General features: G+C 38.3%; 2 protein-coding genes across 2 annotated transcripts; both read left to right on the forward strand.

Moving 5' to 3' along the window:
* Window positions 1-280: 280 nt before the first annotated feature.
* LOC129873624 (uncharacterized) lies at window positions 281-10,889 on the forward strand. Its single transcript, XM_055948753.1, has 5 exons — window positions 281-686; window positions 764-907; window positions 8,519-9,029; window positions 9,172-9,363; window positions 9,522-10,889. Exons 1-5 carry the CDS (start codon window positions 477-479, stop codon window positions 10,340-10,342), a joined length of 1,878 nt encoding a protein of 625 aa, XP_055804728.1. The 5' UTR covers window positions 281-476; the 3' UTR covers window positions 10,343-10,889.
* Window positions 10,890-13,308: 2,419 nt separating this feature from the next.
* On the forward strand, window positions 13,309-24,320 carry LOC129874451 (ATP-dependent DNA helicase At3g02060, chloroplastic). The gene is made up of 14 exons (XM_055949736.1): window positions 13,309-14,101; window positions 15,257-15,482; window positions 15,853-16,098; window positions 16,957-17,091; window positions 18,067-18,191; window positions 18,425-18,564; window positions 18,702-18,772; window positions 19,795-19,956; window positions 20,970-21,056; window positions 21,287-21,460; window positions 21,651-21,695; window positions 22,999-23,355; window positions 23,506-23,891; window positions 24,010-24,320. Exons 1-13 carry the CDS (start codon window positions 13,440-13,442, stop codon window positions 23,605-23,607), a joined length of 2,532 nt encoding a protein of 843 aa, XP_055805711.1. The 5' UTR covers window positions 13,309-13,439; the 3' UTR covers window positions 23,608-23,891; window positions 24,010-24,320.
* The last annotated feature ends 94 nt before the right edge of the window (window positions 24,321-24,414 follow it).

Raw genomic sequence — 24,414 nt, forward strand, 5'->3', positions numbered from 1 at the left:
TATTAAAAGTAAATATGGTGATAACGAATTCCCTGCTATATTCCATCCATTTATTTTAATTTAACTTGTTTATTAAAAATAAAGTTCTTTTTAATTGTCTAATTTAGTAAATCAAGATAAATATCATTTTTATTTTTAAATAATTATATTATAAAATACTACTATGCAATTAATAATTCCTAATAAATACGTGTGTCAAAGTAAAATGAAATGGAGGGATTATTACTAAATTTAAATTAAATTAACCTTTCTTCAATGACCTCGGGCTTGGGGATTTAAATTATTTAAGTTTGAAATGTGAAAAATAAAGTTACTTTTGCTTGCGAGAATATCGCTGGCTGTCAAGTAAAGCTGACTGCATTCACACATGAAAGCAATTTCTCTCTATACAATCCAATATATATATATATATATTCTTCCTTTCTCCTCCTTGCGAATTGGCTGGCTATTGATAGATTATAAATTTAAGCTACTACATGCCGCTGGAGAGTGATACTTGTCATAGTTGTGGCAAGTCAGGGCACTGGGCAAGACAATGTCCCAACAACAGCGATTTCGTCGGAGTTGATGGTAAGAAATTTCGACGGTCCCTTCCCTGCCGTTGCGGCGCTGGCTCTTGCAAACTTTTCACCTCTAACACCCTTAAAAACCCTGGACGCAATTTCTACCGCTGCCCCGCCAACGACGTCAGTCTCCTGCATTTCACTAACATATATACATACCCTTTTTCTCTCTTATTAATTTGTTCCCTTTTGGGTTTCAGAAAAGCAAGTGTCAGTTTTTCAAGTGGGCTGACGAGGTAAATTTAGACGAATTTATCAACGTTCCCCTTTGCCGTTGCGGTGCTGACTTTTGCCGCGTGGGACTTAATGCGGGTCGGATGTTCGTCATCTGTCCAATAAAAAAGGTGAAACCTTTCTGCCTTGATCGGTTTCCTACCACTTGCGCACGCATGCTTTCCTTTCTTTTTACGACATAATTTGAGAGTGTCTTTTTCTCCTTCACATTTCTACTTTTGAATCTCGCAAAGGACATTAAGATCTCCTTTTTGACAATTCAGATGGAAAAATAGTGGTATACTTGTAACAGAAAATGGTTACCGGATCTTAAGAAGAAGAAGCTAAGAAGGCAGATTTGAACTTGCTGCATCGTCCCCGCTTGGTCATTGATCTAAGTTTTGATTTTACCTACAAGAACCATTGCTTGACTACCGTTCATCCACCAACATTAATGCTATATAAAGAATATAAAAGCTAACCTTAGTAGACAGAGTCACCTAGTACCTATTAGGTGGGAGTTAGTGGGTATTTCGTAAAATTAGTTGAGGTGTGCGCAAGGAATTGGAACACCACATTTATAAAGAAAAAGATAAACAAAAACAAGAAGAAAAGAATATAAAAGCTACTTACGATTCAATGCTACATGAGCAGGATACAATCAATTTTTATTATAACGGAACATCCAACATAGCCTTTATATGGAAGTTGTTAGAAATATAAGGGAAAAATATTATTGAATGTGTATCTACATTAACATTATTACACTGAGACCCTTTTTATAAACACTATAGTACAATCATTTTTCAAGTAGGATTTATATATTATTCGTGTTCCTTTTCCTATTCTAACGCTCCTTCTCAAGCGGGTGCATACAAATTATCTGTACCGAGCTTGTTAAAGATGTAACTGATATGGGATTGGTGAAGGACTTGGTGAATATATCTGCAAAATGATCACTCGACTTCACAAATTTTGTAACAACATCTCCTAAGAGTATCTTTTCTCTGAAAAAGTGACGGTAAATCTCAATGTACTTAGTTCTCTTGTGAAATACTGGATTTAATGCGATATGAATGACCGCTTGACTATTACACATAGGTTCCATCTGACTGATTTCTCCAAATCTTAGTTCTCCCAGCAACCGTTTGATCCAAACTAGTTCACAATTTACTACAACCATTGCTCGATATTCTGCTTTTGCCCTAGATCGAGTGACCACACTGCATTTCTCACTCTTCGTGGACACCAAATTACCTCTTAAAACACAATATCCAAATGTAGAATGCTTATCAAAAGGTGATCCTGCACAATCAACGTCTGTATATCCAATGCAGTACTCATGGCCTCAATTCTCGAAGAGTAGTTGTTTAGTTGGAGCTGACTTTACATATCATAGAATACGAAAAATTGCATCCGAATGATTATCACATGGGAAGTCATAAACTGACTTACAACACTCACAAGAAAAGAGATGTCAGGTCTAGTCATTGTGAGATAATTCGACTTTTCAACCAGCCGCCTATACCTTCCAAAATCACTGAGTGACTCTCCATATCCTGACAGGAGTTTAGCATTTGGATCCGTAGGAGTGTCAACCTCCTCCAATTGTGCTTTGGCTTTTGCATCTTCCTCACTATCCTTTCCCTTTTCATTTACCACACAAGCATTGTTCGTTAAGTGGTTTTGGACTCCTTGACCCTTACACCACAACTCAACCGAGGAAGCTCAAGCTAACCAGTTTGAGCTTTCTAATGACGTGTCTAAAGTGATCATAGGGCTTGAACTTTCACTTCCTATAAATTTGAGCCGAAAATATCAACTCCGAAAGACATCGTGTGAAATCAGAATTTGTAGCCTAAAATCTGGAAAAAAAATTTGTTTCTATTGTAGGAAAATCAAATTTGACTGCAGGAAAGTGGTCAAAATCAAGAAAAAATTAGGAAGAACCCATTGGTAGACCCTTAAAGTTGACACCAACTTTTACTTAGATACGTCAGGTAGACCTTGTCCATTTTAAACACCTGTAGTAAGGCCTTGTTGTGCCTCAAGTAGACCTTGCCCACTCCGATGCCAGGGTCGTCTTGTCCACTTCACCCAAAAGTCTTTTTGTGTTTTTTTTAATCTATTTTTTTCTTTAATTGTTTTTCAGATTTGTTCTTTCTCTTCTTGTTTTAATTTGTTTTGTGGGAAGAAGAGAGGAAGAGGAATAGAAAAAATTATAAAATATGGGTGTTGATCAATGTTTTGAGAAGCGAGAAGCGGAAAAAAGCGATGAGGGCTTGCTTCGTAGAAGCGTGAAGCGAAGCGCACACTTTTTTCCGGAAAAAGCGCATTTTTGAAAAAAAATAAAAAATATTAAATATGCATAGATAAATAATCAAGAACTCAATAGAGATAACATATTAAGCAAATCTTTAAATTTTTAGATTAAAAAGTAAATAGACAGTCAATAATCCTCATAAGTAACAACATATAAAGCAAATGCATAACCAAATCACAAAGGAAAAAAAGAAATAGAGACCATACAGAGCAGCTGACAGCAAAACAAAAAAAGAAACAGAGCATACAAATAGCATTACAAACAGAGCATACTGAGAACTTCAAATCATAAAAAAAAAGAACGCTTTTTAAGTAGCATTACAAATAGAAAATTAAAAAAAAAAAACTAGTTACCTTCAGCAACAGTCGCGCAGAAGAGAAACAGAAAAAGAAGAAGAGAAGAAGAGAAAAAGAGATGAAGAAGAGAACAAAGAGAAGAACTAACCTTCGGAGCAGTCGAAGCAGCAGTCGATAGGAGGGAGAATAATTGAAATAATTAACTGTAAGTATTTTTACAGAAATTAAAAAAAAACTAGTAGCGCTTTTTTTCAATTAAGCGACCTTTTTCTCGCTTTAATAAGAAGCACGCTTCTCGCTTCTGCCTAGAAGCGCACACTTTTTCAATATCGCCTCGCTTTAAGGCATTAGAGCGCTAGCATGTCGCCTCGCTTCTCGCTTAAAACGATGCTTCAGCGCGTTTTAACAACACTGGTGTTGACATCCATTTTTTTCGGTGAAAAGGTGGAGGGAAGTGATGGTATTTGCCCCCCCCCCCTTCTGTGGGGGTCGTCTTCTCCGCTACCCACAAAAATCTCTTTTGTGTTTTTTCAATCTGTTGTTTTCTTTAGTTGCTTCAGATTTATTCTTTTTTTTTTTTCTATTTTATTGTTCTTTTGTGTGAAGGAGAGGGGGAGGAGGGAAGGAGAAGAAGAAAGAGAGAGGAAACGTATAAAATATGGATATTGGTATCCATTTTTTCCAGCGAAAAAGGTGGAGGGCAGTGATGGTAGATCTAGAATTTAGTCAACAGGATCTCTGGTGCACTAGTGAAGTCATTGAAACTTATGGTGTTGGGGTAGGGAGGACCACTAGAAACTTATGGATAAGAGCCTGTTGGATAAGCTGCTTAAAATAAATTCATCCAAACAAACCCAATTATTTATTGGAGCTTATTTTAAGCACAAAATGACTTTAAGTTGGCCAGTCAAACACTCAAAAAAGCTGAAAACAACTTATAAGTAACTTATAAGCCAATCCAAACGGGCTCTAAGTCTCAAGAACAACTCAAAGATAGTGGTAGGTAAAAGGGACAAAGCAAAGTTCTGGTCTGATGATTGGTGTGGAAATGGGATTCTAAGGGACCTGTTTCCTAGACTTTTCTTAATATGCACAAATCCTGATAGCAGGATAGAGGAGTTGTGGTCTCCACAAGGTTGGAATCTAGTGTTTAGAAGGATGCTTAATGACTAGGAGATTGATAGAGTGGTGGAGCTCTTGAGCCTGATTGGTGGATTCCCTGGCACTACTCTAGAGCCAGACAAATTGGCATGGGAAATCACAAAGATGGGAGATTCTCTGTGAACAGAGTATACAACTGGAGGCTTAGAGGAAGTGCAGGAAGATCCACTGGACCTTGGAGCACAATATGGAAAAGTGTGGCCCCAACCAAGGTGAAGTGCTTCACTTGGCTGGTTGCTAGGAAGAGGTGTCTGACTCGTGAGGCTATGCAGAAGAAGGGTATCAACATCGCATCCCGATGTCTCCTTTGCAAAGAGGCTTTGGAGACCAACAAACATCCGTTCATGCATTGTGAAGTAACTGCACAGGTGTGGGCTTTGTTTACTAGCATAGCCAATGAACATTGGATTATGCCAGAGCACACTTCTAACCTCCTAAACTGTTGGATCAAACGGGGAGGCAGCAAGAGTCAGAAAAGATGGTGGAGAACAGTTCCAACATGTATTTGGTGGATTATATGGAAAGAAAGGAGTCAAAGAATTTTTAAAGGAAAGGAATGTACAATGCATGTGATCAAATGGAAAGTAATTACCACTTTAAGCTTTTGGTGTAAAGAACATGATATAGAAGAGGAGATCCAATTAGTGGACTTCATAGGCTCTTTGTAAGTATTGTTTTGTTATTTTTCCTTCCTTGTAACATCTTTTGGAGGTTGTAAGCATAGCCCTTAATTGTCACGACCCAAGCGTAGGGCCTAGACGTGACACGGCGAATGAAGCGCCCTGAAGCACCTCACCCAAGCCTCTTAGCATTTATCAAGCAATTCATCGGCAATGATAATCAACAAGCGGAAACATAAATGGGATAATTGGGACTAAGAGACTTCATATTACACAAGAGTCAAACTCAACATAACGTCACTTACGATGTCCAATAATACCTTCTACATTTTAAGACTTGGCGGGAGCTAAGACATGGTCCTAGCTCACCCTCAAGATTTAATTAAGGATACCAAAATGAAACTCAATGTCTAAACATAATATAAGCTAGAAAAAGGTAGGAGTGTTGTTCCCGGATCATGGGAACTCACCACTAGTAGTAGCCTTCGACGATCAATCTAGCCACGAGGAGGAGAGTGTGGGGAAACGCCGGTTCCTACATGTTGATAACATGTAGGCAAAAGTATGCATTAGTACTTTGAATGTACTAAGTATGTGAGTATGTTATGAAATGAAGAACATAAAGAGAGACATTTATAAGCAATATGCATAAATGGATTCATGCATGATAAATTGTCGTGTGAAACCTTAAAACATTCATTTTGTGGGAAAGTGACCATAACCGACATTTAAAGACCATGCGAGCTATTACATGTAATTCGATGACTCCTGCATCGGGGCAGGCCGATGACTCCTGCACCAAGACAGGAGAGGTTACCTTGTCAGGGCACACTCCATTAAATCTTTCCTTCAATCTTTAACATTAACTTTAACTTTAAGGACTTTTGTGGATCCACTAGCCTAAAATAGCCTACAAGGGCCCCTATGGTGGCACATAGGTAATGCAACACGAGACTTTACTTAAGCACCCCTTCGGTCAAGTCCCCATTTACATGCTACATTCGGTGCTAGGTCAAATCCCACGGAATAATATTTAAATATCATAATAACATAAGCATTCATATAACTTTAACATAAATCATCATTCGGTGGAATAGCTCATTAAAACTTTTCATTTGATTCAATGCGAGAATTGTCCTTTCACATTGAAACCTTACTTTGGCTAACAAGCCCTTTCACCAATCAATCATTTCATAAAGACTTCCTTTTATCAGAACATAGGCATTTGCTTCATAATCTTTCATTTGGAATCAAAGCTTTCAATTCAACTTTACTTTAAGGTAAGGAAAGCTAGGAGGGTTCATTTCATAAAACCTTCAAATGTATATAAAGGAATCTTGCATGCATGAGAGTGTTGGAAAGTGCATTAAATTACACATCTTAAAACAATCCACCATGTACACTTCAAACCCACCTTTAAACCTTCATATAGGCACTTTAGCAAATCATTCATTTCATGAAATTGAGAGTCAATATATATTAATATAAGTAAATAAACTTCAAATATATCATAATCTATGCATTTTGAATCATCATGTAAAAGCTCATAAGATTTCATCATTAAAGATTAAGATGCTAAGTTGAGAAAACATTTGGGCTCCATGGATAGAAGAATCCATGGATGAAAACCCACATGCCTTGGGGACACAAAATCCCTGTAAGAACTTAAGGAAGAATGGGGACTTGAATGCCTTGAATTGAAAACCCTAACTTTGCCTTGAAGCTCTTGGGAGAGTTTGAGAGGAGGGGAATTTAGTATATTGAGTACAAGTATAAAGAGTGAGGGTTTAGAGGTTTTAGAGTCTTGATAGAACGATTCAGCCTCCAAAACGATACTATTTTGAATTAAAATGCAGCAAAAGACTAAAATGCCCCTTTAAAAATCTGTCCGGAAGGGACTTCACGGGGACCCTTCACGGTCCATGGTGGGGTCCCACGATGAGGGACTTAGAAAAACTCAGAAAATGGCATGCAGGGGTAGTCTCTGAAGTTTCACCACGGGACATCTTCATGGTCCGTGAAGATCACTACGGGCCGTGAAATGTGGCCGTGGTGCAGGTCTACAAGTGGACCTGCAGAGTGTCTACCACTAGGACTCACCACATTCCGTGGAGAGTCCCATGACCCGTGGTGGGCGTCCGTGGACCCTGCCTTAAGAAAATTCCTGAGGGTCCTGGGGAAAGGCTCACCACTGAGTGCTTCACGGCCCATGGTGCTCATCACGGTTCGTGGTCCTCCATCGTGGTTCTTCCCCTGCAGTCTGAGTCTCTGAATCTCCGCCATGGTGGCTCACCACGGCCCGTGGTCCTTACCACGATCCGTGACGGCTTTCGTGGTCGGCTTCAGGTGCCGGTTTCTGCAACCTCTCTGAAAATTCATCCTTGGTTCCTTGGTCTAGGACCTTTCACATTTCCGGGGTCTTACATTAATGCTGAGGAATACAAAAGTTACCAGTATCAAACAAAAAAAAATCAAGAGTAAAGTAGACACTGTCTTTCTATAATCACCGGTCAGTAAGTAGTTGATATTCAGATATGAAGGGAAGATTGTCTATAGTCAAAAAAAGTACCTGATGTTTCATGTTCGAATGGGGAGGGGAGGAATGGTAAGTTCAAGTAGACACTGTCTTTCTATAATTACCGGTCAGTAAGTAGCTGATATTCAGATATGAAGGGAAGATTGTCTATAGTCAAAAAAAGTACCTGATTTTTCATGTTCGAATGGGGAGGAGAGGAATGGTAAGTTCAAATAGGTCATTATTACTGAAAATGACTAACACAAAATAACTAGGTTTTTTAATCATGGTGAAACGAAGAGTGTGCATGAGCATTGGCAATTATACTTCTGTAGATTATTAGAAAATTACACATTTAAAAGCATTATGTATGGATATATATACTGAGAAACAAAGAGAAAGTAAAACAATAAATACTATTGCCAAGCAACATAACTCATCTTTGACATATTGCATCTTCAAATTAAGAGATTGGATCATTTCGAAAAAAGGTGATTGAGTTGTCTTCAAGGTAAGGAAATAGAGAATGCATGTCTGGGAGAAATACTTTCTTCATTTGCCATACCTGGTTATTGTCTATGCCCTACCACCAGCACAACTAAGAAATGCATTATACTTACTTGACTTTGGACAATAGGTGCTGCTTGTTTGCTTGGGCACTACGGCACATATTTTTGGTAATATCCTTGAAATTGTGTTACTGGGATCTTGTAATTATATCAGAATCCCACTTTTACTTGTTTCAGATCTTCTCATAGTTAATTTTAATAGGATTGTTACATTTTAGCTCTTTGAAATTCAACTGATGTTGACCAAACTCTTGTCAGGGACATGGAGCTTGTGACTTCAAACTATGGTTGGATTCTGAGGAAGCAGTAGCAAGAAGCACCTTAGTAAATGAAAGCGCTAGTTCATCTCTGTCGACATTGACTTGCGTTGATGTCAGTCCTGCATCTAGTGACTTGGTTGAGGAATGCAATGTAAGATCTGGAGTTGGTCATACGGACGCATCTCCTGAAGAGATTTATTATCACCTCAAGGCTTTTCCTTCAACAACTGGACCAGTGAAGAGTCACACAGTAATTTTAGAGGATTTAATTGGAGAGGACGAGGTGTTGGATGAACCTTCAAGAAAGCACCGCAAAAGATTGCGATATGGTGGGTTGAAAGTTGGTGATACTTCTCTTCTCTCTTCAATTGGTTGTGTGCAATTGCCAGCAACAAAGTCAAGGAACTGTTTGGCTGAAGAAAGGCTTCATCTGTCTCTTCTGGAATCTGAGGGGGAGATTCATCCAATACAGACTGAAGTTCGCAAACAGATTTTTGTAGAGGTCTCAGGTTTGTGTAGAAACTTACTCTGCTTCTCCTATTTTTCATTTTGTTTCCAATGATCACTCACCCAGTAGACATGAATCCCTGACAGGTATTTATGTTTCTCTATTTTGTTCTTTTTAATCCTTTCCCTTGCTTTGCCTTGCAGCTTCATCAGGTTCATTTGTTTCTTCCCTAGCTCATTCTTCTGTCTCACCGATGCATTTGGTGGCAACAATGGATCGGATGTTAAATTCTATTCATCATAATTTAAATCCTACATTCCAGGGTTGGTGGGGCAGACTTGTGTTCCCTCCTCCTCGGAGCTTAATGGTACCCTCAGTAGAGCGTTTTACTTCCTGTAAGTTTCTTTTTCTGCAACAGCATAATATTTTATGCTCCCTCCACCTCCTCCTCTCTCCACAAAATGAACGAAAAGAGGTGGTTACAGATATCATAAGCTAGCCTCTGTCACCCTAATAGATGGCTTGTTTTACTTCATTTTTAATCTATTTGCAGATGTTTTTCCTCCCGAGCCCATTTTTATCATTCAAGATACGGGTGAAGAAGATGATGCTTCCCCAGCCACTCAGCCAAGAAATCTTTTACCAACTGAAATTAACATCTGTACAATGCTTACTGTTGATGAAGATGTACAGCTCCTAGACTCTGTCAAAAAGAAGCCTGATGGAAAAAGTTTCCAGGGAGGTGGACCAAGCAGCATTATGAGGTGTTCGATCTCAAAGGTATTTTTGCAGGCTGCTGATTGTCTTCAGAAGGATCTTCTTACCCTTTTTGAGTCTCTGGATATCAAAGATCACACGGACATGATCCAGGAGGCAGATGCTACTTTTGCTGCTCTGGACCACTTAGGTGTTGATCGCCAACATTTTAGTGAACGAGTGGAGGCTTTTATTTCTTCTGTATCAGCACTGGCTAAAATTGAATGCTCTATATCCAGTGATCAATGTTTTGAAACCCTTGTTAATCACTGGATTTCTGAGAAACTAAAATTGGATGAGCTTTCTCATGCTTACCTTGAGGCAATTAATGCTTCTACTCTGGCTGAGCAACACCTTCTAAACCTTAAAACCGAAGCTTATGTGGTAAGAGCCAGGCTTTCTCAAATCGAGGCTGAATTAGCCCATTGTGAGGTGGAGAACTCAGCTCTGCGGTGCAGCTTGGAACATATCAGTGAAGAGAAGAAACAATCCGAGGAGAGTCTTTCGATTGCATTCAAGGAGCTGGAGAATGCTCAAGAACTCTGGAAACAGAGAGAAGTGGAGCGAAATGCTGCAATGACAGCATACGAGACGGCAAAAGCTATGCTTTGTGAATAAACCTGGTTACCTATGTGTACTTCATAACAATGATGATGTATTAGGGAGGTGCAAATCCTCTATGGTTTCAGTTTGCGAGATACCTTTGTGTCTACTTCACTACCATGATGAAGTAAGGAAATCTGAAGTAATCTGTAGTTTCTGACAAATAACTGATTGGTGGTGATATGGTAATAAAATTTTGCAGTTTGATTGCGGTTGCTTGGAACAGGAGTGTGGTGGGGCCTTGGTGGTCATGACTCCGTTTATGTGCATTGAAATGTACGAGCTAGGGAACTCAGAGGGACCATTACTCTTGGAAGTGTATATTTGGCTTTTGTGCTTTTTACTCTTTGTATATTTGGCTTTTGTGCTTTGTTACATGTAATGAAGCTTTCACGGATCCTTTATCCATAGTAGAAGACTTATTCAGGTTAAAGGATTCTGAGGTAGACACATATGATTCACTTGCGCTATTGTGTATTGTGCTATGTGTAGATGTATTCTTCCGTATTTCGACAAGAACTAGACCAATATTTGTATATACTTGGATCGGCTTTCTAACTTCCATGCACTGGGTGCACTAACGTAATAGCCTCTGTAAACTGTATTTCTATTTTCTTCAGAAGAAGAGGAACTCTCTCTATTTGATCATCCAACTCCTGACATCTTCAGTTATCCATGTAGCCATTCGTAGGCACATGTTTGTTTCCAGAGTAGCAAATGTACCACCAATTCATTTACTTGCTAGAGTTTCTTTCCTTTTTTTAGTTGGTACTTGGTATATATTGGGAAAGGGCGATGGAAACGATGGTGAGGAGAAGTGTGTCTATTTCAGAGAACCAATTTGGATTCATGCCGGGGCGCTCGACTACAGAAGCCATTCATATTGTAAGGAGATTGGTGGAGCAGTCACATGATATTCATTGACCTAGAAAAGGCCTACGACAAAGTGCCAAGAGAGGTCCTATGGAGATGCTTGGAGGCGAAAGTTGTACCTGTGGAGTACATTAGAGCGATTAAAGACGTGTATGATGGAGTTAAGACCAGGGTAAGGACGGTAGGAGGAGACTCGGAGCACTTTTCTGTTATGATGGGGTTGCACTAGGGATCAGCTCTTAGCCGTTTCTATTTGCCCTGGTGATGGATCAATTGACGAGACAAATACAAGGTGAGGTGTCTTCGTGTATGTTGTTCGCGGATGACATAGTCCTGATTGACGAGATTCGCAACGGAGTTAACGATAAGCTGGAGGGCTGGAGACAGACGTTGGAGTTTAAAGGATTTAAATTGAGTTGGACCAAGACAGAATACTTGGAGTGCAGGTTCAGTGGCCTGCCGCGTAAGGCTGACGGAGAAGTGAAGCTTGGTACCCAAGCCATTCAAAAGAAAAGAAGCTTCAAGTATCTTGGGTCTATTTTACAGGAAGATGAGGATATCGACGACAATGTTTCACATCGTATTGGTGTAGGGTGGATGAAATGAAGGCTCGCCTTCGGAGTGCTGTGTGACAAGAAAGTGCCACCAAAACTCAAAGGCAAGTTCTACAAAGTGGTGGTTAGACCGACTTTATTGTACGGGGCGGAGTGCTGGCCAATCAAGAAACTTCATGTTCAGAAGATGAAAGTCGTGGAAATGCGAATTGTGCGGTGGATGTGTGGGCACACTAGGATGGATAGAATTAGGAATGAAGATATCCGAGATAAGGTGGGAGTGACATTGGTGGAGGACAAGATGCGGGAAGCGAAACTGAGATGGTTTGGGCATGTGACGAGGGAGAGACACAGATGCTCCAGTGCGGAGGTGTGAGAGGTTGGCTATAGACGATTCCAGGAGGGGCAAAGGGAGGCCGAAGAAGTATTGGGAAGAGGTGATTAGACATGATATGACACAATTGCAGCTCACCGAGGACATGACCTTAGATAGGAGGCTGTGGAGGACTCAGATTAAGATAGTAGGCTAGGTGGCTTATCTTTTCACCATAGTAGTCGTAGTTTTGCTCATTTGTTTATTAACATTTGATTTTAGCATTTGATTACTGCTTACATTTGTTAGTCCGGTATACTTTGGTATCCTATTTATCTATAGTAGTTAATACTCCTCTCTTTCCGGTCTGTCCTACCCTGACTTTCTCGCTCTCATTATTCATATTTATATATTGTTTTCGATATGCTTGTTTCTATCTGACTTTTATCTTGTTTCCTTGTTGTTCCTCTCTTGTTCTTCTCTCTTAAGCCGAGGGTCTTTCGGAAACAGTCGTCCTATCTTTCTAGGTGGAGGTTAGGTCTGCGTACACTCTTCCCTTCCCAGACCCCACATGGTGAGATTATACTGGGCTTGTTGTTGTTGTTGTTGCTATTAACAGTGTAGAAACCAACATCAACACGTAAACTTTGCTGGTTCTTCTTGATGTAACTTGGTTTTTTCATATCAGAAAGAGAAAAGAAAATCATGAAATGTTCGACTGCCTAATGGTTTGCTATGGAAAGGAGATATGAATATGATCCGATCTGATTATGAAATCAAGGATTGAAATGAAACAGATATAGTTAAATGAAACCTGCATTTAGAGTAAACGTAAATGTTGTAAAAAAAAAAATATTACTTCCTCCGTTTTCATATTAGATAGACACTTTCAACTTTATATGGTGATTAAGAAATTATTAATACATTGGAAGTCTTTATCATTTTATCCTTTGTTTAGGAATAACTAATATTGAGAATTGTTTACGTTCAAAAGGTCATATTAATTGTAGGGATAAAATAAAAAAAATTAATTAATTCTATTTTAATTTAATAAATTATCAAATAATATAGAATAAATATTTTTAATAAGATGTATTCACGGAGCTTTTCAATTAGCTTGTTTGTATGTATGTACTAAAGTGCCCAATGGTGTTACCTGTATGTGAAAGAAAATATAATAATAATAATAAATTCTCAAAGAAAAGAACAAATTGAGAAGGAGTGAGCATATGTGGGATATTTTTTTGACAAAATAAAATACTGGTAGTACATCATGATGTTTCGAGGGAACAGATAATATGGAAAACCCGGCAGCTCCATTGATGCACATGGTGGGTAATTAAGCTTTGATTTGATAAACCACAACAAGTCCATGGCCGCTGCAAAGGCCTCCCTCCTCTTCTCTCCCTCGGAGTGCTTTAAGGCCTCCTTCCTCTCGTCTCCCTCGGAGTGCTTTAAAAAAGAGTGCTTTCTCACAACTCGTCTCTGCAAACTCTTCCCCACTACTCAAAAGCCCTCTTTTCCCTCTCCCTTCTCCTCTTCTATTACCTTAACCAATGTCCTTAATGCCGATGCTGTATATACCAAATTGCCTCCCCGACTACGGAATGCAAGGCAGGAGCAGGACCGAGACGCTATTTCTCTACTCAACGAGCGAATTCGCCGGGAGCATGCTAAGAGAGATCACTCCCCTCTTAGGCCGACCATGGATTCCGAGGAGGCTGATATGTACATTCAGCTGGTCAAAGAGCAGCAGCAAAGGGGACTCCAGAAGCTCAAAACCGACAGAGCCAGACAAGGTGCTGCACATGATGCACCACAACCTACCTTTAGTTACAAGGTGGACCCTTACACTCTACGTTCCGGCGATTACGTGGTCCACAGGAAGGTTGGAATTGGACGATTCGTCGGCATCAAATATGACGTTCCAAGGGATTCCAAGGAGCCTATTGAATACGTCTTTATTGAGTACGCTGACGGTATGGCTAAATTGCCCGTTAAGCAGGCATCTCGTTTACTCTACCGTTACAATCTGTAAGTGCAATACTCCTTTTTTACTTACCACCTAGTTATATATTTGTATGTACCTGTAATTCCTTGTTAAACTACTTTTTACTACCACCACATGTTAGTTGGCTTCACCGTCCCAACCTCCTGAGCTTATTGAGCCACTGCTGGTCAATTCCCCCTTTTCGTATTTAAAATTATGCAGTAGTGGAGAAGATTTTGCATACTCACCAATATGCTGCTTCAATCTCCAATACAACTTATAGGGGCCTTCTCCTTTTCAGTTCCTAATAGAGGGCATAGCTCTGACTTTTTTTTTACAAGGTAAGGTAAACAATAGCCAAATTTCCTTAATAATAAAGGAATTTTGATTTTTCAAGTAGAAACTTTGCTTTGCTCCTCTCAATCTAAGTGATTTCTTGAATAATATTTTTTCCAGTTAGGATGATACTTCCTCACGAGATCACTTAAATTGCCTTTTAATTCAAGTTAGCCTCTTTTCCTTAGTCACAAGCTATCTGCTTTCTAACCCTCATGCTTCTTAGTTCCAAGGAAGTAGGCATCTTGCAGAGTTAAACATCTACAAGACCTGCAGGAACATGTTCCTTTTGTGCATGAATCATGGAGAATAAGTGTTCAAGAATATCCTGAGTTATTGTATAAAGGGGAAGATGAGTTTTTAGCAAAACCCCAATCCCTATATACCAGCTAGTTTCCCATGGGAAGCTAGCCAAATAATAAAGGTCTATTTGCTAGTTTCACCGAGAGCATATATCAAATACCAAGATGCCATAGGAGCTTTATATTTTGATCTGTTCCAGGCACTCCTTACACTGCTCTGGTCCTTTTGATTTGAAGGCCCTCCCTTTCAATTAGCAAAGGCTGAACAAAAAAGGAAATGGATCTGCTCTTTCTATAATTATCCTTAGCGAAATCGCTGCATATCACATTTCCAGAGGTGAGATGGGGGTCTGTTTCTCGGTTTGGAAGAAATTTAATTATTAAGGCGGAGATACAGGCTTTGCCTTTTATTATACTTTATCACCGCCCTTGGAAAGACTCTCTTGTGTTATGAATAACTGTGAAGCCAAGGGAAACCTGGAAATGTCTTTTATTATCAATTTCGTGTGCCAGAGAGATAGTCTAGATTACTATTTGATTAGTGCATTTTTAATTATTCAGCCCTAATGAAACCAAAAGGCCACGGACTTTGAGCAAGTTAAGTGATACTAGTGCATGGGAGAGGAGAAGGATGAAGGGAAAAGTTGCAGTTCAGAAAATGGTTGTAGATCTAATGGAGCTATACCTACACAGGTTAAAACAAAAAAGGCCTCCATACCCAAAGACTCCAGCTATGGCTGAATTTGCATCTCAGTTCCCTTTTGAGCCCACACCGGATCAGAAACAGGTTTTTAATTGTCTCTTATGTATCATTTAAATTCTGACATCCACCTGCAAGGTTTCTTCTGCAAATATCAGCTGTTGTTGGTTCTTTCCATGTGTATAGTTTAGCTGCAATTATTATTTTTCATCCAGTTGGTTCAGCAAGACATATATGACAATTTTAACAGCACAAAAATTAGCAGTGTTGTTGTCTTGCCACATTCTATTCAGAATAACTTATTGCTACTCAATATCCAAAAAGTGTAGTTATCTTGGCACATTTTAGTCAGAGTATCTTATTGCTATTCATTTCCTGAAAACTTCAAGCATTTTTACTAGTTTACCTATAATGGAAAACCTTTTCTGTTTCTTACAGTTTTGGATTCCACTGACAGGCTATCTCAGATGTAGAAAGGGACTTGACAGAGAGGGAAAACCCAATGGACAGATTAATTTGCGGAGACGTTGGTTTTGGTAAAACTGAGGTTGCACTGCGTGCCATCTTCTGTGTAGTCTCTGCAGGGAAGCAAGCTATGGTTCTAGCGCCAACTATAGTTTTAGCTAAACAACATTTTGATGTTATTTCAGAGAGATTCTCAAGATATCTTAACATAAGAGTTGGACTTCTTAGCAGGTTTCAGGTGCATAACTCAATTTTTAGCAATACCATGCCTAAGAAGCACTTTCTACTTGAACGTCTACTCTTCATCATTCAAATAATAGGTTGTTTGGTAAAAGAATGTGGTTGCTCCCGAGCTTCAATGTTAAGAATGTGGTTGCTCCCGAGCTTCAATGTTAAATATTTGCTCATATTGTTTTTTGCAAAACCTATCTTTTCACATCTCATGATTTCTTAAAATTAGCTTTTTTGATCAATAGGTCCATGTCAAGAAAAAATATCTTAAGTTCATTGGAGTGCCTTATAATACGGAATTCTGTTGATATACTTCCATGAAAGTCAAGCTGATGTAGACACATTAAATCTTATGGTCCATTGAGGATTTTATGCAGTTTGAGGTAGTTTCACAAATCATGCTTAATTGATTTTTTAATTATTTTTTGAAAAGGGTAAGTTGTATCTCATATTAAAAAGGACTTAGCACCATCAAATAGGTTCTTTGTTGATTGTTATTTATTTCAAACTAACATAAAAAATAAAAATCACCTTGTTGAAATGGTTTAATATTATTTAATATCTGTATACTCCTCTTAATTATTGTCTGCCTCTTTGATTATTAAGAAGAAAAAACAAAAGAATGACCGTTCAAATATGCAAGGAAGTGCACCAAACTAGAAATGATGTCTTTTTCTCTTTCTTTTTAGTATTTTCCTTCCAAAATCTGAGTGGTAATGGTTCTCAATGTGAACTCCTTACATATGTTATTTTTGTTTTAGTTCTTTGGTGTTGACACTGTTTTTACCTTGTCCAAGTAGCCACCATAACCTTATTCTAAGTTCTAATTTTGGCTTTCTTTGCCACCTACTTTTGCTCAATCAAGACCAAGTCAGAGAAAGAGGAGTACTTGAGTATGATTAAAGACGGATGTGTGGACATTATTGTTGGGACTCATTCACTACTTGGCAATCGGGTTGAATATAATAATCTGGGTCTACTTGTGGTTGATGAGGAACAGGTATTTCCAGATATCTAAATGCCATTATATTTTGGATTTTTTAAATATAATCGTGGTATCGCGGCCAACTTGTGCGCACCTCGACTAGTTCCATGAGATACCACCTCCCACCAGCAACAAGTACCACGTATCAGGTAACTCTATCTACCCAAGCTAGGACAAATGGGAAGAAAACACTTAGTGGTTTTGTCTCTGCTGGATTTTGAACCTGCGACCTCATGGTTCTTAACGTAGTACATTGACCACTAGGCCACACCCTTGGGTGCCATTATATTTTGGATTATTTGTTTGTCAGTTGCATCGAAAGGAAGTAATATTTCGAATTTAGTCACGGATGAAATAGGTTGGTTACTTGTGTGAGTAAGGCCTTATAACGAGGCAAAAAGTATACATAAACTCACTCTTTCTAATTTTTTGCTTCCCTTATATAAATCAGTCTCATTGATCTAAAGCCTGATAATGCAATTCTTCGTTTGATCTATAATAAGGGCAACTATGACTATATTTTCATATTATCCCGTGATTATAAAAATGCTCGAAAGAAACTTTATCCAAAATCCAAAGATGAAAAAAGGTAAATTAGCCCGAATAAAACCATGAAGGTTTAAGGCAAAGGTGTTTTAGCTTGTTAGATGGGGCAAGCCTATGGTGCTATTTCTCTATTTTGATAGGGTCCCATGATGAAGTGGGGAGCTATGGCCCAGCTGGTGTTCACTTATTCATGATACTAAATTTTTCTCGTTATCACTGAAATGGATAGTAAACTGAATTTATTGAAGAAGATAGTTAACCCTGAACCTTCCTCTGTTATAGAGTGTGTGTGTGTGTGTGTGTGAGAGAGAGAGAGAGAAAGAGAAAAAAAGAGACAGTTTGTGTGTGTCTCTCTGTCTGAGTGTGTGTCTTTTGGACATCCTTCATACCTATAACCGATTCATCATATTTGATCTCCCTCTGAATTACTCTTTGTCTTTTCAGAGGTTTGGTGTAAAACAGAAGGAGAGGATTGCTTCATTTAAAACTTCAGTGGATGTACTCACACTTTCAGCAACGCCTATTCCGAGAACTCTATATTTAGCATTAACTGGATTTCGTGACGCTAGGTAATACCACCGAGTTTGTTTCAATTTATCAAAGCCCTGGATGGCTGTTGATGAAGTATCCACTACACTGTTGGGCACTCCAGCAGCTGAATTTGGGTATCATTCGTTTAGCAGTGCCAATGTTGGCTAGATTTGACTAATTGTGAAGTTACATTCAAGTCAATGTTGTGCCTGCTCAATTTTTTGACTGTTTTGCTTTTTGGATACCTTCATTTTCTTTTCCACTCAAACAGTTTGATCTCAACACCACCTCCTGAGAGAGTTCCAATAAGAACGCATCTTTCAGCTTACAGCAAGGACAAAGTAATATCAGCTATCAAGCATGAATTGGACCGTGGTGGCCGAGTTTTTTATGTATTGCCCCGTATTAAAGGTAATGCATTCTTTGCCTTTTTATGCACATTAATTGTGAGTAGCATTATGTAATTTGGTGGCCAGGCTGTAGAGGAGTTTGCTGGAGTTCATCCATTGTACTCGTTGTAGTTACATGGGTTTGTCTATTGCTCGCAGGTCTGGAGGATGTTATGGAATTCTTAGAACAAGCATTTCCACATGTTGAAATAGCTATTGCTCATGGAAAGGTAATTATGGGATTTAATGAGTTTGCTTTAATTTCTGCAATTGAAAGTCAACCAATCAATCATTTGATCAATCAACTGTGACTTCTTCTAAAGAACTATTTTTAACCCGTTAGGGCTAGTTTTAACCTGTCAGGGCTATTTTCAACCCGTGCTTATTTTCAATGCACGGGCTATTTTTAACCAATACCAATTTTACCTATTTTCAACCATGACAAGCAACAATCTCTTTTTCAATACCTCGCAAATTTTCACTGACGAAAACTATCAAATTTGGTAAGTGAGAATGAAATCATATTTTGAAACCTATAATTTATGGACTGTTGTAATGGAAGAACAATCCTTATGAACACTCCTTGCAAATCCTATCATTGTTTAGATGTAAGCACTTTCAAAAGAGTTTTCAAACAAGATGAGATTATTGAAGGTTTTTTTTAAGCACAAAACCAAAAGAAGAAAAAGAAAGAATAAGAGAAAGATCAATATTTAAATTGCAATAACTAAAGCAAAGGAGGAGTGTTGAAAATTGCTTTCAGTTACTGCAATAATTTTTAGCATAAGAAGTTGCTGAGATTACTCAACCTTTTTGAATTTTTGTTATGCGAATTTGCTGCAGATTATGTAATCAAGTTGGCTATTTAAATCCCTTCTATACTTATAAAATTATGGATAGATGTTTTCACCCTTTTTTGCTGCACCATCTTTTTTAAAAAAACCAACACATTAATGAGAAAAAATTTCTTTAAAGACTAAAGAGTCATGTCAACTTACTGCAACAACAATGGTGGCCAATATTACTAATTCTGTATCACTTGTACTAAAGTAGAGTTTAAGTTATTGGAGCATAGACTGTTGCTTTTGCTCTAAAAAGTTGGTGCTTTTTTCATAAGTATTACCTTTGATAGAATACTTAAGTTCATTCAGTCTTTAGATATAATCTAAGATAGAACTCATATTTACATAGTATCTACACTGCATTGTTCAGTTCTAGTGGTCTCACATGCCATTTCATCTTTTTTTGGCAGCAATACTCAAAACAGCTTGAGGAAACTATGGAAAGATTTGCACGGGGAGATATTAGAATCCTTATATGTACAAACATAGTAGAAAGTGGCCTTGATATTCAAAATGCAAACACAATCATCATTCAAGATGCTCAGCAATTTGGACTTGCACAGTTGTATCAGGTTTTTACATTCTCTTGCCTAAACAAACAGCAGGATTTTGGTGTCATGTTGTTTCCCATTCCTATTGGTAGTTTTTTCCTGCACTGTTTCAGTGACATTGAAACCAGGAAGCAAATCATTTGTTTATATCTGTTGAATTTTCTTCGGCATAAGTGATAGAAACAGTTTATTTTGACACAGCCTTTTGTCCAATTTTACATGAATTTGATATTCCTTGACAGCATGTGCCGTTTTCGCAGCTCTGAGTTAATATAGAATCTTTACGCAAGCTTAATATACCTTATTAATCACACAAGACGGTTAATGGTGCTAAAGGAGAAAATTTACCTTTTGGGATAACTTAGGTAGTTTGGCTATAGTGTAGCAAGTATTTGTTACATTCAAAAACTCCTTGTAGTTTGAGATTACATCGAAGTTCAATAGCATATATAGTGCTAGTTTCCTTGTAGTGGCATTCAAGCTCAGATTTTTATGAGCGAAGGAATTGTTAGAGAGAACAAATGTCGTTGAATCAGCCTTTCTGTGATATTTTGCGAAGTCTTCTCTTGTGATGTTGAGCATGGGGTCATGGGGGAACCACTGGCCTGCGATTGCAGCTGCGGTGATGAAGTCAATCAATTGTCTTCTACTTAGTTAATGTAGCGATTTCAAACTCCAGTGAAGAAGTATCTTTTTTTATCTTTCCCGGTTTCTTTTTCATTGTATTACTACTAAAGTTGATTGGTCAAAGATTTTCAGCCCTTAATTTCAAAACTTGGCCCCTTCCACTGTTAGCTAACTGATTAACTTGTCTCGTAATAGCTTATTTCAATACTGTAGTTTTTGCAGTTCAGACAGACTTTATGAGACCCATATTATGACCATGGGCTAATCAGGACATGGTGATGTGCTTTTGACAATTCCATACCTTTACTTTGCAGATTCTTAGCTATTGTTGTTATTGATCGTTATAATTTTAATTGCTGTGACTTCGATACTCTTTCTAATTCCTACTCCCTCTTTGATTATTGTAGTTGCGTGGAAGGGTCGGACGGGCGGATAAGGAAGCTCATGCACACTTATTTTATCCTGACAAATCACTTCTTTCTGACCATGCACTAGTATGCTCTTTTTCCTCTATATTTTTCTAATGACAGGAGGTGTAGGAGACGGTTCATATATTCTGTCTTCTTGCCTTTATCCTGGTAATGTTGTGGTATTTTCCAACAGAATAGGGGTTCTAATTTTATCTTATCAAGGACGAATTCCATGATATGTACCTTGTGTGAAGTTATTTGCAGAAGATTGATCTTTATTATGGCTGTAACATGCCATTCATTTGACAATTTAGGAGAGGCTTGCTGCTCTTGAAGAGTGCTGTGAACTTGGTCAGGGTTTTCAGCTTGCAGAAAGAGACATGGCTATTAGAGGATTTGGCAATATTTTTGGTGAGCAACAGACAGGGGATGTCGGCAATGTGGGCATTGATCTATTCTTTGAGATGCTGTTTGAAAGCTTGTCAAAGGTCTGTTTGCATCATCCTTTTATTCCATTATTACTAGTTACAAAGATAAAAGTGACTGGTATGTGCCTAAGATAGCATTGGTTTCTGCATGCCATCCTCTCTTATTTTGAGATTATGATATGTCTATGCATCAATAATGTACCTTTCAAAATGAAAGATAATGAGATCTGTTATCTTTATGTTATTCTAGGTTGATGAGCATCGTGTAATATCAGTTCCTTACCCTGCAATGAAGGTATTTAATGCTCCCTATAATTTCTATAAGTAGATACATTTATCGAGTACAAAATACATTGTACGTCTGTGGTTGTGTCCCATTCTCCAATACCTAATCCGTGCTGCTATTTTGAGGAACTGTCATTAATTGTTTTTTAATGATTAGTTAGAATGTCAACTAGAGAAATTTGGATCTTACAACAACAACAACAACCCAGTGCAATCCTACATCGTAGGGCCTGGGGAGGGTAAAGTGTACGCAGACCTGACTCCTACCAATGTAGGACGGCTGTTTCCGAAAGACCCTCGGCTCATTAGAAGCATAAAAAAAGGTCAGACAAGAGTATTCAAAGTATATAAATAGATAACGAAATAATCAAAGCACAAAAGCAGTAGGTATTATTAGATAGTAACATAAATACCATAAATCAAAGTACAAGATACAAGGAATCATAGTGCCTTAATACGCCTACAGCTAAGGGGGAGAAATGCCACTATTTGCTAGCCTTCTACCCTAATGCGTGTCCTCCACACCCTCCTATCTAACGTCATGTCCTCGGTAAGTCGTAAATGCGTCATGTCCTGTCTGATCACCTCTCCCCAGTATTTCTTCGGCCTACCCCTACCTCTTCTGAAACCATCCATGGCCAACCTCTCACATCTCCGCACTGGTGCATCTGGGACTCTCCTCTTCACATGCCCAAACCATCTCAGTCGCGTCTCCCGCATCTTGTCTTCCACCGAGGCCACTCCTACCTTGTCTCGAATAGCCTCATTTCTAATCCTGTCGCTCCTAGTATGCCCACACATCCATCTGGGACACTATTCTTGAATTAGTAAATGTTGAGTCATGTACAACCAGAATTTGCCTAACTACTATAGTGGATTATGAGCTTTTCATAAACACACCCAATTAGGCTTTTATTATGTTTTTATCCTCAAAAGATATACTAGTCTACTTCAGTTGAGTTTCTAATTTTCTGCCTTATCATCATCTCTTGTATCTGAACATGTAATAAGAGTAAAAGGTAGAAAAATAAAGACAAATTGCTTGGAATTGGAACGCGTGATCAGGGAATCTTAGTTATAAATGTTGAGCATGACCACATTGGTTTGCTAGGCATGTGGAAACAACTTTGTATAGGAACTATAGACTGGTGGTTCTACAAATGGCTTGTAAGAATTTTTGTCTCCTATTAAAGTTATTCTACTTTTACATCCATTATGAAAGATATAGCCTGTAGTTTATCTGCTGAACTACTTCCATTGGCAATTGCAAATAATGGGTATAACCTTTCAAAATTCTTTCACTTCCTGCTCAGCTTGATATCAATATAAACCCTCATCTTCCTTCTGAGTACATAAACCATTTGGAGAATCCCATGCAAATCATTAATGGCGCTGAAAAAGCAGCTGAAAAGGACATTTTCAGCTTGATGCAATTTACGGAAAATCTGAGGCGTCAGTATGGCAAAGAACCTTACTCTATGGAAATCCTATTGAAAAAGCTTTATGTCAGAAGAATGGCAGCTGATTTAGGAATTACCAGCATTTATGCTTCAGGAAAGATGGTTGGCATGAAAACAAACATGTCAAAAAAGGTTTTCAAGTTGATAACTGATTCAGCAACTTCAGATATTCATCAGAATTCTTTGATATTTGAAGATGGCCAAATAAAGGTGTGGTTTTGTTGATTTTACCATCTTCTCTATACCTATACTAATCCACTAAGGTTCCATATTCTTCATTTGAAAGAAAGGGAAAAAATTAATGTGCAAGGCATGTTTACAATATTTAAGTGGTTTTGTGTAATGATGTGTCTTATTCAGGCTGAACTGCTCTTGGAGCTCCCTAAAGAACAGTTGCTGAATTGGATCTTCCAATGCCTAGCAGAATTATATTCCTCATTGCCGACCTTGATAAAATATTAGTCCTTTCAAATGAACTCTGATTCTTACGTCATCTAGCAGGCAGCCCAATGGCCATCGCCCATCGCTATAATAGGGTCCTGGGCGGGTGGTTTAATTAAGAACGTTAGGATCTTGTCTCTCATCAGTGGCTGTTCCCACATGTACAGTATGAAAAATTGAGATAGATCTGTATCGTCTATTAAAGCAGATTATGTGATATCCAACTGGCACTTTCCATTCTTCGCGGGCAATCAATCTATATCAGAAGTAAAAGCCACGAGGAGTGCATTGCCTTCTGAGACAAGGTACTTAACTTTCAAGTTCAATGAGGTTTATCTTTGGTCTGTTCTTTTTATCTTTTCATTTTCTATTACATTTTTGCCTCCTAATAGTCAGAGACCTGGTTTGCTTTGTACTGTGCAGGATTAGCGGAGTTGTTTAATACAAGATATAGGATATATTGATGGACTATCAAAATAACTTTCTGTTTCTTGTGAAAGATATGTTTACGTGTCAACATAAAACAATTAGGATCCTTCATTACCCTATTTGAACAGGGAAAGAACACGGGATCAGATTTTGTCTTTCACGTTCCCTGGACCCATGTCATTTTTCTATCCATTTTAGATGTCCTCTTCATGATGTTTTTTCTTTCTTCTGAATTATGGCGCTTCAACGAATTTGTGTTACATATTTATTCAAGACGTCTGTGCCAAATGTGATTATAAATCTAATTGATGCTTCTTATTAGCTAAAATTACAGATGGATAATAAAGAGATTTAAATAGCTGAATGATTCATTTGAGACGAAAAAGGAAATTTATGGAC

Source organism: Solanum dulcamara, chromosome 11 (assembly GCF_947179165.1).
Source record: "Solanum dulcamara chromosome 11, daSolDulc1.2, whole genome shotgun sequence".
Classification (NCBI taxonomy): domain Eukaryota; kingdom Viridiplantae; phylum Streptophyta; class Magnoliopsida; order Solanales; family Solanaceae; genus Solanum; species Solanum dulcamara.